Below are 15,506 nucleotides of genomic sequence, written 5' to 3' on the forward strand. Positions count from 1 at the left end.
CCAAGCTATTCACACAAGCTATGCCTTTTAAATAAGCTAGCTGAAAGTCGAAAGTGTTCGTGGCCCACCTTTCGACTGCCGTGTTAAGTGACCCTAACCCTTTATATTAATGTTACATTGTCATTAAAATCTCAGGGTTTTGTTTTGCCAGTTATTTGGGGGCTACTTGCAATATCGTCGCAGCCCACAGTTTGGGAATCTCTGCCTTATGGGTAACTTGTATGATGAATGTGATGTTCCTCCTTCCAGGTATGTTGCTGGTGTGTGGAGGCCTGGTTAATGGACCGTATGCCCTTATTACAACCGCAGTGTCTGCTGACCTGGTGAGTGTGCGTGTGCGTGTGCGTGTGCGTGTGCGCGTGTGTGTGTGTGTGTGTGGCATCACCTTCCCAGTCAATGATTTGTTTTGTATTGTGAGTGATACAGCTGTTTTTAAGCAAGGAATAAATTACAGTGAGGCGGACATCATTGGACAATTAACCGATTCAAGTATTGAGTTACAGATAGATATCTTCCACTTCCATAGCAACGTAAACGTAGAAATAACAGGCCACAGAATGCCATGATTGAAGTCAGAATCGAGTAAACAACAAAGCTGGTAATAGTAATAATCAGTCTTATGTCTGAAATAAACTGCCACAAGTTAAAACTGTACAGACCTCAAGACCACCTCTCTCCCTGTCTCATTTGACCTCTTCTTACCTTAGGGGACTCACAAGAGCCTGAAAGGAAACGCCAGAGCCTTATCCACAGTCACGGCCATCATTGACGGCACCGGATCTGTAGGTCAGTGCCAGTACTCAACCCGAACACAGTTGTTTATGGATCCAGCACTTAAACCCTCTAACGACTGGGAAAATATGATGATTAATCATCTAATGCTCTCAAAACACATATAATTTATTTTGATCCATGTGAATGTTGTCAATTAGGCTCTGTACATAAATGTAGTCCAGTTTTCAGAAGGTGGCATATCTGTTTCCTGTTCCAGTTCATTTCCCCATAGCTTCGTTTGATTGGCTCAGCACCATATTTGAACTGGTAACACATGTGAAGGTGTCATGTGTGTGAAAACTGGGACTACATTTATGCACAGAGCCTATTCAGACTCTCACTTTTGTTCTACTTGTGTGTGTTGACAGGTGCAGCACTAGGCCCCCTGCTGGCTGGACTGTTGTCTGCAGGCGGCTGGGACCGGGTCTTCTACATGCTGATGACTGCTGACTTCCTAGCTCTGCTGGTGAGTGCTTTGAGTTTGGGTTGTTAGTTGAGACATGAAGTGGCATTGTGAAACTGTTCTAATCATGAGGCTGTCTAATCATGTCACTCTGTCTACAATGCCTCAATACAATATCCTCGTCAAATCGCAACACAAGGCCATGAAACTTCATATATTACTGAACATACAGTATCTGACTCGATATCTGACATGTGCTGCAACAATTTGGTGGTCAAAGACACACACACACACACACACACACACACACACACACACACACTCACTCACTCACTCACTCACTCACTCACTCACTCACTCACTCACTCACTCACTCACTCACTCACTCACTCACTCACTCACTCTCAAGAATCTCTATTCTGTTTTGCCACACTTACCACAGTGTCCCTCTCACCTTACTAAACCAAATAGATTTGTATTGTAAACCTAGTCATTTCTATTATCATTTTATATGATATATGATGATGAAATGATTCTGCTTGGTTGTATAGTGGTTGTCATTGTATTTCCACTCTGACATAGCATGATGTATTATTAACCTCTGTAGCTTTTACTGTATTTTAGAAGAGACAGACTATATCTAGTATGCTTTCTCTTTATTTTAAAATGTTCTATATATATTTGAGAACCTCATTTGTTTTTTTATATTGTCGTTATTTAGTCTAATATAATGTACAAACCTCACCAGACCAATTCCTCTTATGTGCAGACATACGTGACAATTAAAATAACTAGTCCGATGGGCATCGGCACAGAGATTTCACGCATTTATAGCACGATTCAGATTCTGAATATGTATCAGCTAATATTTGACTCTGTGTGTGTCCTGTTTTACAGTTACTGCTGCGGTTAGTAACCAATGAGCTGACCTCAGGCAAATCACACCCCATCTCCACTGTAGAGTGAGTTGCACTTTTCTATTGGTCCCTCTGTTTGTCCATCATGCAATACATTTTTTCACACAATCTATTTTTATTGGGCTGTGTAGTGCTCAGCTCATCACTCTATTGCCCTATTCCATGTCCCATTGGCCATTGCTCATGCAACCATCTTCTCAAAACAGTTACCATCATAACCAAACGGCACATCTGTTTGCATTTCTTATCTGTAAAAGGGACTGATTTGGATTATTTTCCTTTATATTCGTGTGTTTATTGACAACGGTATTCTTATGTATAAATCTGTGCCACCGTGCCTTGTTTTTGGCACTGTTTGGCAAACTGTTAATAAAGTATTCAATCAATCAAAAAAAGCTGGATATGATCGTGACATGGATTCGATTGTTGAGTTAATTGACATCCAGCATGTAACAATGCTTGTCTTTAACCCTAGCATCCACATTCTAGGTCGAACATTCCATCATCCCATGTAGAGAGAAGTACTACTGTACCTAGTATAGAACCCCTGGGGACCCGGTCAACTAAGTAATGTATAGGATTTAAAGGGGTATTTCACTACAGAACATTTCTGTGGTTATTTTATTGTATACTCTAGCTTTTCTGTGCACCCCAGACTGTTTTAAGTTAAACTGTCTGGGGTGCACACAAAAGCCTGCCTAGATGTTAAAAATTAAGTTAACTGTCTCTCTCTCTGTCTTACAGGTTGAAGGAGCACTGAGCGCGCGCACACACAAACACACACACACACACACACACACACACACGCACACACACACACACACACACAGTCCTGTACATCAAACCACTTGTCTACGCTTGGACTGGACTGATTCGGACCACAACTCGACCCTCTCTTGGGCATCAGGCATTAGCACAGCCACATACAGTACATATATTCACACACACACACACACACACACACACACACACACACACACACACACACACACACACACACACACACATACTGTACTCTACACACACACACAAAGACGTTTGAATCGTTTAACTTCAAACAAGACTGGAAAAAAGGACAATGCCAGCGTAATGGTTGGTGGAAAAACTTTAACTGTGACATAAAAAAACACAACCACATAAGACATAACACACTATAATTCCCACAGCCCTCTCTCTGTCTCTCTCCCTCACCGATCTCTTTGTATGTCTTATCTTTCTGTCTCTCTCTCTCTCTCTCTCTCTCTCTCTCTCTCTCTCTCTCTCTCTCTCTCTCTCTCTCTCTCTCTCTCTCTCTCTCTCTCTCTCTCTCTCTCTCTCTCTCTCTCTCTCTCTCTCTCTCTCTCTCTCTCTCTCTCTCTCTCTCTCTCTCTCTCTCTCTCTCTCTCTCTCTCTCTCTCTCTCTCTCTCTCTCTCTCTCTCTCTCTCAAATTATGCCACTAACACTACACCGTTGATGAACTGCTCTGCTGCTTGGCAGGTCTTCTCTAAGACGATGGTGTCTTGTCACTCTTGCCTTACTGAACCAAAGAGATTATTGTTTCTGTGGGAGGGATACGCTGTAATTAAAACCCAGAGATGTCTATTTTTTATTTTAATTTTAAGGCCTTTTTAAATTATTCCACTTGGTTTTGTAGTGGTTTTCATTGTATTTTTTCATAGAGATCACTGTGTGTCCTTATCTGAAAGTACTGATGTATTTTATATAAAGCCACCAAATAATGGTGAATTCGTTTTTTCTTGTATGTGCAGCAGGGGATCTTGGGAATTTGGGGGAGGGTTTTGGATGTTACGAATGTAAAGTTTGTGTCCAATCAGATGACACCTGTCAACCATTAACATTGTTATGTGGATATAAATACAGTGCAATGTTAAGTAGGTATAGTGATGCTGAACTTTGGTGGAACCTTAGGTTGTATATCTTCCTGGTCATGTTATTTAAGTCCATTTAATGTCAATCATCATCTGTTGCTTATGTGCTCTGTGAGCGGGGAATCTGAAATAGCTTTTTCTTATTCCATTTCCCTCATTGCATGACAAAACAGTACTCAAAATCATGCTTTTAGCAGATAAATAAATGCGAACAAAGTGGAGTCTACCAATAGGAGTGTATCTCCACATCTTCATCTCTTCCAGCCTGCCTTGCATCTGCTTACTTAAGCCTAGTTAAGACCAAAGATTTGTGGCAAGAATAAACGGTTAAAGCTCAATTTGTACTGCATCGTATGATGGTGTTTGGGTGCTGAAAATAGCTGATCCATAAGCTCATAACACATCAGCTTGTAGATCAGCTATTTTTACGACACCGCCATACACCAGAGCATACATTAAGCATTAGAAAGTTGTGCGAAAAATTCTCAGCCAAACCCCTTTTAAGCCTGATTTATGCTTTGTTGTATGACGAAGCAGATCTACAAGCTCACAATGTGTTGTGAGGTTGTGGATTGGCTATTTTCACAAATACAGGTGTGCCTTGAGATCTCGACTTGGTCATAGGTGTGCCATGGGCTCAAAAAGTGTGAAAACCACTGGTCTACATCATCATAGTGAATGCTTTGTTGATCCTTTTTACAGTTTCTGTGATGTTTCGGCTGTCCCCAAATTTCCCTTCTAGTCTTATACTGTCGTTGCATTCAGGATTCTACTAGCGCCCCAGTTTTCTGATCAACCTGTAGAAAAGAAAAGTAAAAAAGAAACCCACTAGGCCTTGTTTATATTCATTTATTTATACACATATATACTCTGTATATAATACACCCAAGTGGATTCCACCTACTGTATATACTACAGTAGGTGGAATCCACTTGGTTCGCATTTGGTTATCTGCGAGACCTGTTTAACCATGAGAGTTAATGGAGACCGAGAGAAGTGCTACTACGTGTTCCTCGTTGACAGAGCACAGAAGCAACAGATGAACATGATGGTCAATATATATGGACTTATATCATGCCCAGGAAGCTATACGACCAATCCAAGGTTCTACCAAAGTTCAACATCACTTTAAATAGATCAGCTGTAGTGTCTTAATCTCTTGAAAAGAGAACACTGCTCAATTAATGTTATTCATACAATCATATTGTTATAGTTGTAGCTAGCAGGCTCCTTTATACCCAAAGCTACTCTTGATACAAACCAGCTTTGGGAAACGGGTTGTTGTCCATTCACTTCAAAATCCTGACTGTTTGTTTAACTTTGAGAGTATACAATTGTAGCATGGACAACCTGTTTCCCAAAGCTAATTTGATTCATTTGTAATTCCAAGAGTGTACAGATGTAACCAAATGGATCCTTACACGTCAGTTTGATTACATTTGTACACTCTGTTACAAATGGATCAAACCTGCTTTGGGAAACAGGTTGTACAGTACATGTCCATATTAACATTAGACCATAGGAATAACATATTGGTTAAACTGAGTGGTGTTCATCTTTTTGAAAGGGTTACTACTTTTTTTTCATGTTTATGGTTGTTGTATGTTAAATTTATTTATTTACTCTATTCCGTTTAGGAAGTAAAATCCACAGAATACCAAATTGCCTGATCAGATTTTGTATCATAACTCACATTGTACCTTTTCATGGTGGTAGCATTGAGGCAAACTCCACAAGGCTGATTTATACTTGGTGCACGGCGATGTCGCACACCTAAAATAGCCGATCTACAAGTTCACAACGCGTCATGCAGAGAGCTTGTACATCTGCTATTTTCGGCACACGACACGCAACCAAGTATGACTCAGGCTATACCGCTCTCCAAGTACGAGAACATATTTGGTGGAGGCGTAGATTTTAAATGTATATTTAATGTCATGTGTCCGTGGTAGACCTTGTACTTGAAACTTGTGTGCCTTTTTGATGTTTGTATATTTACTGGACAGATTTGTAAAAAAAAAAAAGAATTATAATAAAAAAAAGACTAAATACTGCCTGACTCCACTCCACGCAGCAATTGTATTGGTTTGGGTTCTGTAAATTACATTGCAAGGTATTGTGGGGAAAGCAAACCTTTCAAATTGTTTTCTTTTATTCATGGTGTCAAGTTTGTTTTCTTCAGGTAAGTATATGAGCGTGGTGTTTTTGATGGCTCCTTGTGCAGTGTACTACCACAGGCAGTCTAATTAAGGACACTGAGGGGCCTTCAGGCTCAGCTGGAGATGGCAGGTGTCACTTTGAAATGGTAACCTCCTGACAGGCTCTAACCCACTCAGTGACACAGGCAGAGGCAAGGGAACACACACACACACACACACACACACACACACACACACACACACTGTCTGTTTCATTGACACACACTGACATAATTACACTCAGTCTCTGGTTGACCCTGTTCCTCTCTCTCACACAGGGTAAAATCCTTCAAATAAATAAATAATATTATAATGACTTAACTAATTTCAACCCGGGGTTGTCTTCACTTTCACTACCTGCTGACCGCGGTCGAACAGTCAGCGGAAATAGCCAATCTACAATCTCACGTGTGAGGTTAGATGGCTATTTTCAATGAAGACATTTTGTACAGAAGGGTTTAAGTAGGGGTCCCTAGTATATAGTATAGTATATAGGGTATACCGGTCGAGAAAGTATATATAGGGTTAAGTGTTTAAATACATAGACTGATAGCTGTTAATGGTGTCCTGGTTTGCTTGTAGGTAGCAAACAGTTTCCAAACATGATTTCTCTTGATTCAGTCACATCAGTATTTAAGTGAATTCATTAATTCAGCAGAAGAATGTTAACTTTGAGTTATAAGAAAGAATGTTTCCACCGTGTTAATAAAGACAAGCAGGCCTAGCCTACACCGAGTCACGCCAATCTTTAATGTCATTTCATTAACCCATTCTCTCCACCACTACCACATAAACACACTAATTTGGATTTATTGCAATTCAACTTTTGCCCCAGTTGAGTATTTTGGCGACTCATCTTAAATCTGTGCTTTGATTGATAGCATGCCAATAATGATGACCCACCAGGGACCAGATATATAAAGCCCTTTAACCCCCTTTACAGTATGTAGTTAGTATGTACATTGTCAACAAATGTGATAGTGAGTTCATATCATATTATGTTTCTCAGTGGTTCTCATAGTCCTTGAAGGGAGTCCCCAGCTAAAAGGAGGAACAGTTTAACCACTTCAATCCTATGTGTATAGACTAACATCTTCTCTTATGTGTGTCCTTGCTTGGCACAACATCTTTTCAGATGGTTGTCCATGGCCAAAATGTCAAATGGGGGGTCCCTACATTAAAATGTGTGAGAACCACCAATCCACCATTGTAGCTTATAGGCAGCAAGGAACCCTGATGATGATGATGATGATGATGATGATGAGAGAAAGTTACCTGGCTACAGCCTCAGTTATTTATACTCTCTGTTGTTCTTACAACTGTGTAGCTATACCTTTCTGTGTCGCTGCAGCACTATTGTGCGATGGAATCAATATAATGAATTGAGCTGCCCTCCCTCGCAATCTACGGCGCGCGGTGCGTGGAGGGATGGAGGGAGGGTCGAGGGAGCATAGAGCCCTGGAGTGGATAATAAGGTTCATGAGATGAAACGCATACATCTTGGTGAGGGAAAGAGAGAGAAGGGGGAAAGGGGGAGAGTGGCAGACTGACAGAGAGAGAGAGAGAGAGAGAGAGAGAGAGAGAGAGAGAGAGAGAGAGAGAGAGAGAGAGAGAGAGATGTGGTTGTCACACTGACTTCCATTTACCCATTCGTCTTATTATCAGTGTTGCCATGTCCGCTTATTGCAAGCAACTTTGGGCTTCTTTTTCTGTAAAGTCGTTGTAATATTGGTGGTTACGTTTTTTTATTTTTTTTTATTACCCACCAGGGACCCACCAGCTATCGCGGCGCGTTGAGAGCTTGTAGATCTGCTATTTTCAAGTAGCCACTGCCCAGTCGCTTCTTGGCCTTTTTTTTCATAGACCTGGTTGCTTATTTCTTTCACAAAATCTGGCAACGCTGCCATTCTCGTCTTATTACTGAAGGAGGCTCCTGGACAGTGTCTGACGCACGGAGCGCGTAGGTTGCTGCCACACACAGTTTGGTGGCTGACTGACTGTCTGTCTGTCTGTCGGGGTCGGGGACACTACAGTCACACAGCGGGGAGGAGAGATGGGCACCGCATCGTCCTCCTACCGAGTCATTTACCTGGATGTCGACGGCAGAATTCAGAAGGTACACGTGATAGTCGTTGATAATCACTGTTGCAAATGTATCAATTAACACTGAGGATTTTACTGTCAAATCCTCAGGATTTTACTGTCAAATCCTCAGTGGTAATTGATACATTTGTATGAAGATGCCAAATGTTTGGGGCCAAATGCATAAATATTTGGCATCTTCATACTCATTTTGCATACGATTGCTGTTTTTCTTCTTTCTTTTTTGAAGATTGAAGGGCTTTTTGGGAACAAATGACGAATTGCACTTGAAATGCCACCCTCTCATTTAATGCATAAAGTAGGCTAATAGGAGTATTAAGCTGCATGTTATAACTAAACCTATAATCATGATGTATGAATCACAGTGGTGGAAAAAGTACTCACATTTTATGTAGTAAAAGTATCAATACTGCAATGTAGAAATACTCTGTTACAAGTCTGGAATCTAAAATTTACTTGAGTAAAAGTACAAAGGTATTGGTATCAAAATGTACCTGAAGTACCAAAAGTAGAAATTACTCATTATGCAGAATGTCCCATTTCACAAGTTTTGAGAATAGCTGATCCACAAGCTCACAATGTGTCACATTGCAACACATTTTAAAATAACCGAAATGTATACAGAGCTGAAGTGATTAATGTATGTTTTTTAATAATAATCAAAATCTATAAAGTAACTAAACTAAAGTTGTCAAATAATTGCAATGTAGTGGAGTAAAAGTATAATATTTGTCTCCGAGATGTAGTGGAGGAGAAGTAAAAGTACAGAAAATTGGAAATACTCTGTAAAGTAAAAAAAAAAAAAAAGTTCAGTACTTGAGTAAATGTACTACACCACTGATGAATCATTCATCTACAGTAAACAATGTTTTCAACAGCAATGCACTTAATTACAGTGCGTGGTTTTCTTTTTCTTTCTAGAGGGGGGGGGCAGACTTTGCTGGTGAATTTGTGACAGATATCCAAAAGCACAATGTTTATTATTATTTAAAACCCCTTGTTCCCTCTGGGTAGCTTGTGGGATCATAGGTTGAAGAATAACCCAGGTGGTGGAGAATTAACATTGCAGCAGCAATGAAACTGTATGCAAATTATTTCTAATTATTTGGCACTGGTGACCTTTACACAGTATGTCACAAGAACTACTTTCACTGGTATTGCAGATTGCAGATTTGACAGTAGTGTGGCAAACTTTTGCCTCAAGGTTTCTGCAAACTAAATTCTGTATATTTATTGACTTGCTATGTTCCTGCTTTTTGTAAAAGGAAATTCGTTTTTTTTTTCTTTCTAAGTATTAATTTATTTAGTACACATGTAACCAAATGGATCCATTTGTACACTTTAACCTTGCATTTGCACTCAGGATTTTACAGTGTACTGAGCTAAGTCAATTTCAAGTCAAATCTATATAGCACACTTGATACTAAGACAGGCATAGTGGTAGTACATCTGCTGCATCAAAAGCATGCAGATTGCTAAAAGCAAAGATCAAATCAGACAAAACATATGAAACAGGAAGATATAAAATGGAACTTATTATATATATTATATATAAAAAACATATGATAAATAATATTACAATAAAACAGCAGCGCAATAAAAAGGAATAAGATAACCACACAGGAAGGAGCATATAGCCTTGTTTCATTGACTCCTTTGAGAATTAAACCTTCATTGAACACAGATTTTGTATAACCACAGACCAATAGAAGCCATGTCATGAAACTGATAATCACAGAGATTAAACCTGGTCTGGTCTCACAGCAGACACATCAAAAAGTATGCCAGGTAACGATCATGATTATTGTTCACAATAATTAATGATTAAGCTATGGACTATTGCCCTTTGGGCATCTGATGATATTAATATCTTGACTCTTTCTAATTGAAAGGTAGACTGTATTATTGATATGACAATGTTCTATGGATTTTAACTGTGAAAGCAACACCCCCCAAAAACATATTAATAATTAATTCCGAAACCTTGCTCGTTATATCCCACGCACATTCAACCGTTACACTGCAATCCCCAATGATTCAGCGTGCATAATTACACAGAGTGTCCGGTAATGAGTAATACCACAGTTAGTTGTACCCTGCTCTCCATGTCCATTACAGTCTTCAAACAGTGGCCTAGATCCCATCCAGAGCTTTGTTTACACTAACACCCTGTGCAGTAGATGGCCACGGTCATAAACGAACCATATAACAAGGTTTATGCCTCCACGGTGCTTCTTATTTATTGCATTCCCCTCCAGCACCTTTGCCTTTATGGAGTTCATCCACAGTCCATACTGTAAGAAATAATGTCTGTCTCAACAGCACGTTGTACGTTTATAAACCGTAATACACTGTATACTTATACAGTGTATACATTATTTATGCAGTGTATCCAAATGGATCCATTTGGTTCCATTTGCACACTTTCAGGATTACAAAGGTATAAAGTAACACTGAAGATTTCACTGTGTATACTGTCCATTCAAGTTATTTAGTTATTTCTTTATCCCTTTTTCTCCCCAATTTAGTTTAGTCACACCAATGCCCATCCGGATTTTGGAGAGTACTAGACCACCGATTGCCGATATTTTGACAAAAAAATCTAAACATTTCTCATACATTTGAACTTGATTTAAAAGCAAACAAACCACTTACGGCTTGTTCAAAATGTTAAAAAATAGCCGATTTAAAAGCTCACTATGGTTCATATAGCCACGCATTGTGAGCATGCAGATCTGCTATTTTTGAAAATGTTTGGAAGTTTTCAACTAGTAGATTTTCAGGCTGTTACGCAGCTTTCAAACCTAGTCCTATTTTGAGCAGATGAGGCACCCCCAGGGGCCACGTTAGAGGCACCCCCAGGGGCCACGTTAGGGGCCCCTGGTGTGGCTATTCTGATGGCAGACTCCTAAGCAGTGTTGGTGCCAAGTTTGGTGCAGATCGGCGCAACGGTGCACCTCGCAGGTCCGCATGTTACGCTTGTGACATGCACCGTCCGGCCGCCCACTCGATTGTGAGCTTGTAGATGTGCTACTTCGAATACCCGAAGTATAAAATATGGGTTTTGTATTAATAATACAAATATAAATTATCTGCTGAGACGTAGTGAAGTATCGAAAAATGGAAATGCTCAAAGTTACTTGAGTAAATGTACTTAGTTACTTTCCACCACTGGAATAATCCCAGTCTAAGCTGTATGATTAGAAACCAATCTGTCACCCCTTCAATGCGATCGTAAGGTGGGCTGCAGTTTATTTTCAAATGTCATTTCAAAATAATTAAATGGAAATTAAATGGAACAACGTTCCCTGTGATGAAACGATAGCAGCTCCTTGTTGTTTGGTAATTTCTGCAATCAGTGCTGGCACTTTGATTTTGTTGTGGGTAATTGTGCAACCATACATTTGAATTTGACACCACATGAAATTATAATTGAATCAATTATAGCTGGTAAACTGGCTGTTGCTCTGCCAAGTGTAGTGATTTTTCTCACATATCTGTCACTGCTGCGTTTACTCCTTGCTTTTACAAGCAAATTCAAGACAGTATCATTGGTTTATAATGACTGGTTTGACTGCCTGGTGTGTGTGTGTGTGTGTGTGTGTGTGTGTGTGTGTGTGTGTGTGTGTGTGTGTGTGTGTGTGTGTGTGTGTGTGTGTGTGTGTGTGTGTGTGTGTGTGTGTGTGTGTGTGTGTGTGTGTGTGTGTGTGCGCGTGTGCGCGCGCGTGTGTGTCTGTGTGTGTCAGTGTGTCTGTCTGTCTGTCTGTCTGTCTGTCTGTCTGTCTGTGTGTGTGTGTGTGTGTGTGTGTGTGTGTGTGTGTGTGTGTGTGTGTGTGTGTGTGTGTGTGTGTGTGTGTGTGTGTGTGTGTGTGTGTGTGTGTGTGTGTGTGTGTGTGTGTGTGCGTGTGCATGTGCTTTTGCATATTCAGTTGTAGGTATTACACACAAACGGGTCAAGTGACAGCTTCGTGATTTGAAACAATGTACTGAGCCACGTGGGCGCCTTTTTGTTTTCACCCGCCTTTGTCTTTTTTCATTTATTTTGCCAACTTGTATAGACTACTCTCGTACAGAATCAGGGTTGTTAATCAGATTATCTGCTTTACATGCTCTGCTGTCCCCGGTGGGCCCTTAGATAATAGATTTGAATGTGGCATTTCCACATCTTCCTCATTTGCATTCTAGTGGATTTGACTTGGTTATACAATAACGTTTTCTGTTTTATGTGGTTACAAAGAAAACCTCTCATGACATGCAAATGTGTACAGCACGTGTGCGTCACATGATATCAGGTAACATGCAGTCGGGGATGGATTGTGACAATATAGGTTAATTTGCTTGTATTGGATAATCTGACGGAAACATTGTGAAATTGATATGACGCCTATGCTTACGTCAGATGCCATTGAGCATCATTATGCATAATGTCACACAAGGCGGGATGCACGTGGAGATTTTGTTTTTCTCTTCCTCACAATAGTAGAGTGTCTCTCTCTGCTACCTCTCTCTCTGCTATCTAAACTAAGTGTTTTTCATGGGTGGCCACCTATACATAGCACAAGAGATATTATGCATCATCATCACACACCACTGTATAAGCGGTAATAAGTGTAATGTATAAGTGTAAGCGTGTGCTTACATTTTATTCCAGTTGAGATAACATAATAAAGCCGCAGTGGCTGCATTGTGTTCTCCTTCGTGTTTTCAAGGTGTGTTTGCGCAGCAGATGACAGCCGCCACCGTGGCGTGATGCACTGTTATGTAGTGGTTCTACTGAAACAGATTCTTCCATGAACACCACCATGATGTGTAATCATCAGCATGTGATGTTCACCCACCAGCAACTACTGTGTAGACACAATGCCCACATGAAAACCCAACACACACGCGCGCACGCAGCGGCACAAAATGTAGGTACACAAACAATCAAGATACACAATGGCAGATGTGCACACACGTGACCATTAGACCCTGCACATGTTTCTCAAAGCCACTCTCTCAGCCCTGACCTGAAATGTTCGAGGTCTAGTATTCTCTCTAGTGCTGTTAGTACTGGCTAACATTTAATTTGAAGTAGGCTACATGTCATTACGCAATAGTGTAAATTAATTTCTAAGTAGCTTGTTTTCCCCACGTGACATTTGTCTTTGTAAGTAGACACGATGAGGCCCGAACAAAATGAGGACGCCTTACCATCACACAAAGATATTTTTTCCCCTCTACAAATCTCTTTGCTGGAAATAGACGATCTACAAGCTCACAACACGTTTTAACAGCTTGTACATTTGCTATTTTTGACAAATGTTCGCCTAATTTTGCAGAATGTTCGCCTATTTTGACAGGCCCAGAATAGGGACACTAGGATTCATGTAGTTAAGGTTTTAAAATGGGGGTCAATGGGTGCTTGGGTAGCAGAGGTAGAAGTTCCTTCCCACCATCACAGAGACTAGGGGTCGAATCCTTCGTTGTGCATCCGACTTGACTGTGCGTTCCTACAAAACGCTCACAACTGTGTTTGCGGGAGGTGCATTCTTTGTGCATTCTTTGTTGCTGCACTAGTGACTCCTACAGGTTGGTAAGGGCACCTGTCAACAGGGATGTTGAACTGTGAGGGATAGGGTGTTCCTCCGCATGCACTGCGTCCTCCCGGTGAAGCTCCTCACTGGCAGGTGAAAAGTAGTGGCAGGTGATTCCATGTACATGTGGTTTCAAAACTATCCCTGAGTGTTCATTTAACTCAGCGAGTGTACAAATGTAATCCAACACAGAGGATGTTACTGTGTACTTTCACCCCGTCCACAGGCCTGTGTGCAGGGCTCATTACTTGAGTAATGTTATGCATGCCATGTAAATCAACTAGTTATATATAGCCTATATAGTACTGTACATCCTAACTTCCTTTCATATGCTAATAGCGCTAAAGTTTGTTGATTGGGACAGGGACAAACATAAATAAGTAATTCACCCATGCGCAGTTGACTGAAATCCATGCTGCTGCTGAAGAATAGATTACGTTTTCTCATAAAAAAAAGGACGAGGGGCAAAATTAGCAACCATGCTAAACTGAGCTGAGCAGGAATTAACAGAGTCCTTAACCAGGACCTCAAACAGGCTAGCATACATTTGTTTGTGTTCTTTTCTCTTTTCTTTTCCAGAAAATAGTTGAACGTTGTGAACTTGAAGATTGGCTATTCTCGAAGTATAAAATATAGAATAGGGCTTACAAATTTTGATCTCTCCCTGTCTCTGTACCACTGTTTCAATCTCTCCTTTTCTCTCTCTCTGTCTGTCTGTCTCTCTCTCTCTCACCATCTCGTCTGCTGGTGAGAAGGTTGTTTAAAGTGCTTCCTGACCTTTGTCCATCTCCCCCCTCTCATGTCTACCCCTCTTCCTTTCATCCCTCTTTCTTTGCATGGTGGCAACAACAGCTGAAGTCCCCCTCCGTTGGTGGCCCTTGTAGAGCTATCCACCCTACTGTATTCCGTAACAAACACAGTAAAAGTCCCTCTTGATAGTTACAGCTCTGTCTGTCTGTCTGTCTGTCTGTCTGTCTGTCTGTCTGTCTGTCTGTCTGTCCTGCATTAGTACAAGGCAGACTCGTGAGTGTTCATTTAATTCTGAAAGTATGAAAATGGACCCATGGATTTCAATGTGTAGAACTACATTCAACTCTCTCTTGGATGTTGTGTGCAGTATCAACATTTCTTTCAACCAAACTAACTTCCCCATGGCACATTTACATTTGTCCATGCCATTTTTCACGAGGACACAGAGCGCAGGTGCAACAGTAATGAATGCAGTAAAAAGTGGGTCTGCTGCACTAACCCTGTCTGCATCTCTGTACCGCTCTGACCCCGTTCTTGATATAATGTTGTCCTTTCGTCATTCATTTTTTCTGCCTACGTTGCCGTTTGACTGTCTGTTTGCGTGTAGACGCCATAAGTCTTATAGTTCTCCCTTATCTATCTGGTTTATCTGTGTTCACGGGCAGCAGCTGACACAGGGGACAACGCAAGGGAAGACGAGTGACTGATTTGTCACATTTGAAGACGAGGCTTCGACCTTGTCGCCCCCCAGAAGGGTGAAAGAATAAAAGACATATTTACTGCCCACTGTGGCGGAGTGGAATTTGCATATTTTTAATCAGAGGGAAAGCTCTTGAGTATGGGAGTCCTGCCAGTTGGCGGGTGCAAGTTATTCCCCAGGGGCTCGCTGTTCTACTTGCTCATAATAAATGTACTA

At 40.8% G+C, this 15,506-nt stretch overlaps 2 protein-coding genes across 5 annotated transcripts in view; both read left to right on the forward strand.

Moving 5' to 3' along the window:
• slc37a1 (solute carrier family 37 member 1) overlaps positions 1 to 6,016 on the forward strand; it is a 28,302-nt gene extending 22,286 nt beyond the window's left edge. For both annotated transcript variants that reach the window (XM_084083962.1, XM_084083963.1), the window contains 5 exons: positions 250 to 323; positions 708 to 786; positions 1,143 to 1,240; positions 2,075 to 2,139; positions 2,839 to 6,016. In XM_084083962.1, the coding sequence (XP_083940088.1) occupies positions 250 to 323; positions 708 to 786; positions 1,143 to 1,240; positions 2,075 to 2,139; positions 2,839 to 2,854 (332 nt within the window). In that variant the 3' untranslated portion in view covers positions 2,855 to 6,016. The remainder of the gene's footprint in view (positions 1 to 249; positions 324 to 707; positions 787 to 1,142; positions 1,241 to 2,074; positions 2,140 to 2,838) is intronic.
• Positions 6,017 to 8,107: 2,091 nt separating this feature from the next.
• The window catches only part of pde9aa (phosphodiesterase 9aa), a 35,327-nt gene continuing 27,928 nt past the window's right edge, over positions 8,108 to 15,506 (forward strand). For 2 of the 3 annotated variants that reach the window (XM_084084500.1, XM_084084499.1), the window contains exon 1: positions 8,108 to 8,277. In XM_084084500.1, coding sequence (XP_083940626.1) covers positions 8,215 to 8,277 — 63 coding nt within the window. In that variant the 5' untranslated portion in view covers positions 8,108 to 8,214. The remainder of the gene's footprint in view (positions 8,278 to 15,506) is intronic. The other variant, XM_084084501.1, reaches the window with a different exon arrangement.

The sequence above is a fragment of the Gymnoscopelus microlampas genome (assembly GCF_963454915.1).
Source record: "Gymnoscopelus microlampas genome assembly, chromosome: 17".
Lineage (NCBI taxonomy): Eukaryota > Metazoa > Chordata > Actinopteri > Myctophiformes > Myctophidae > Gymnoscopelus > Gymnoscopelus microlampas.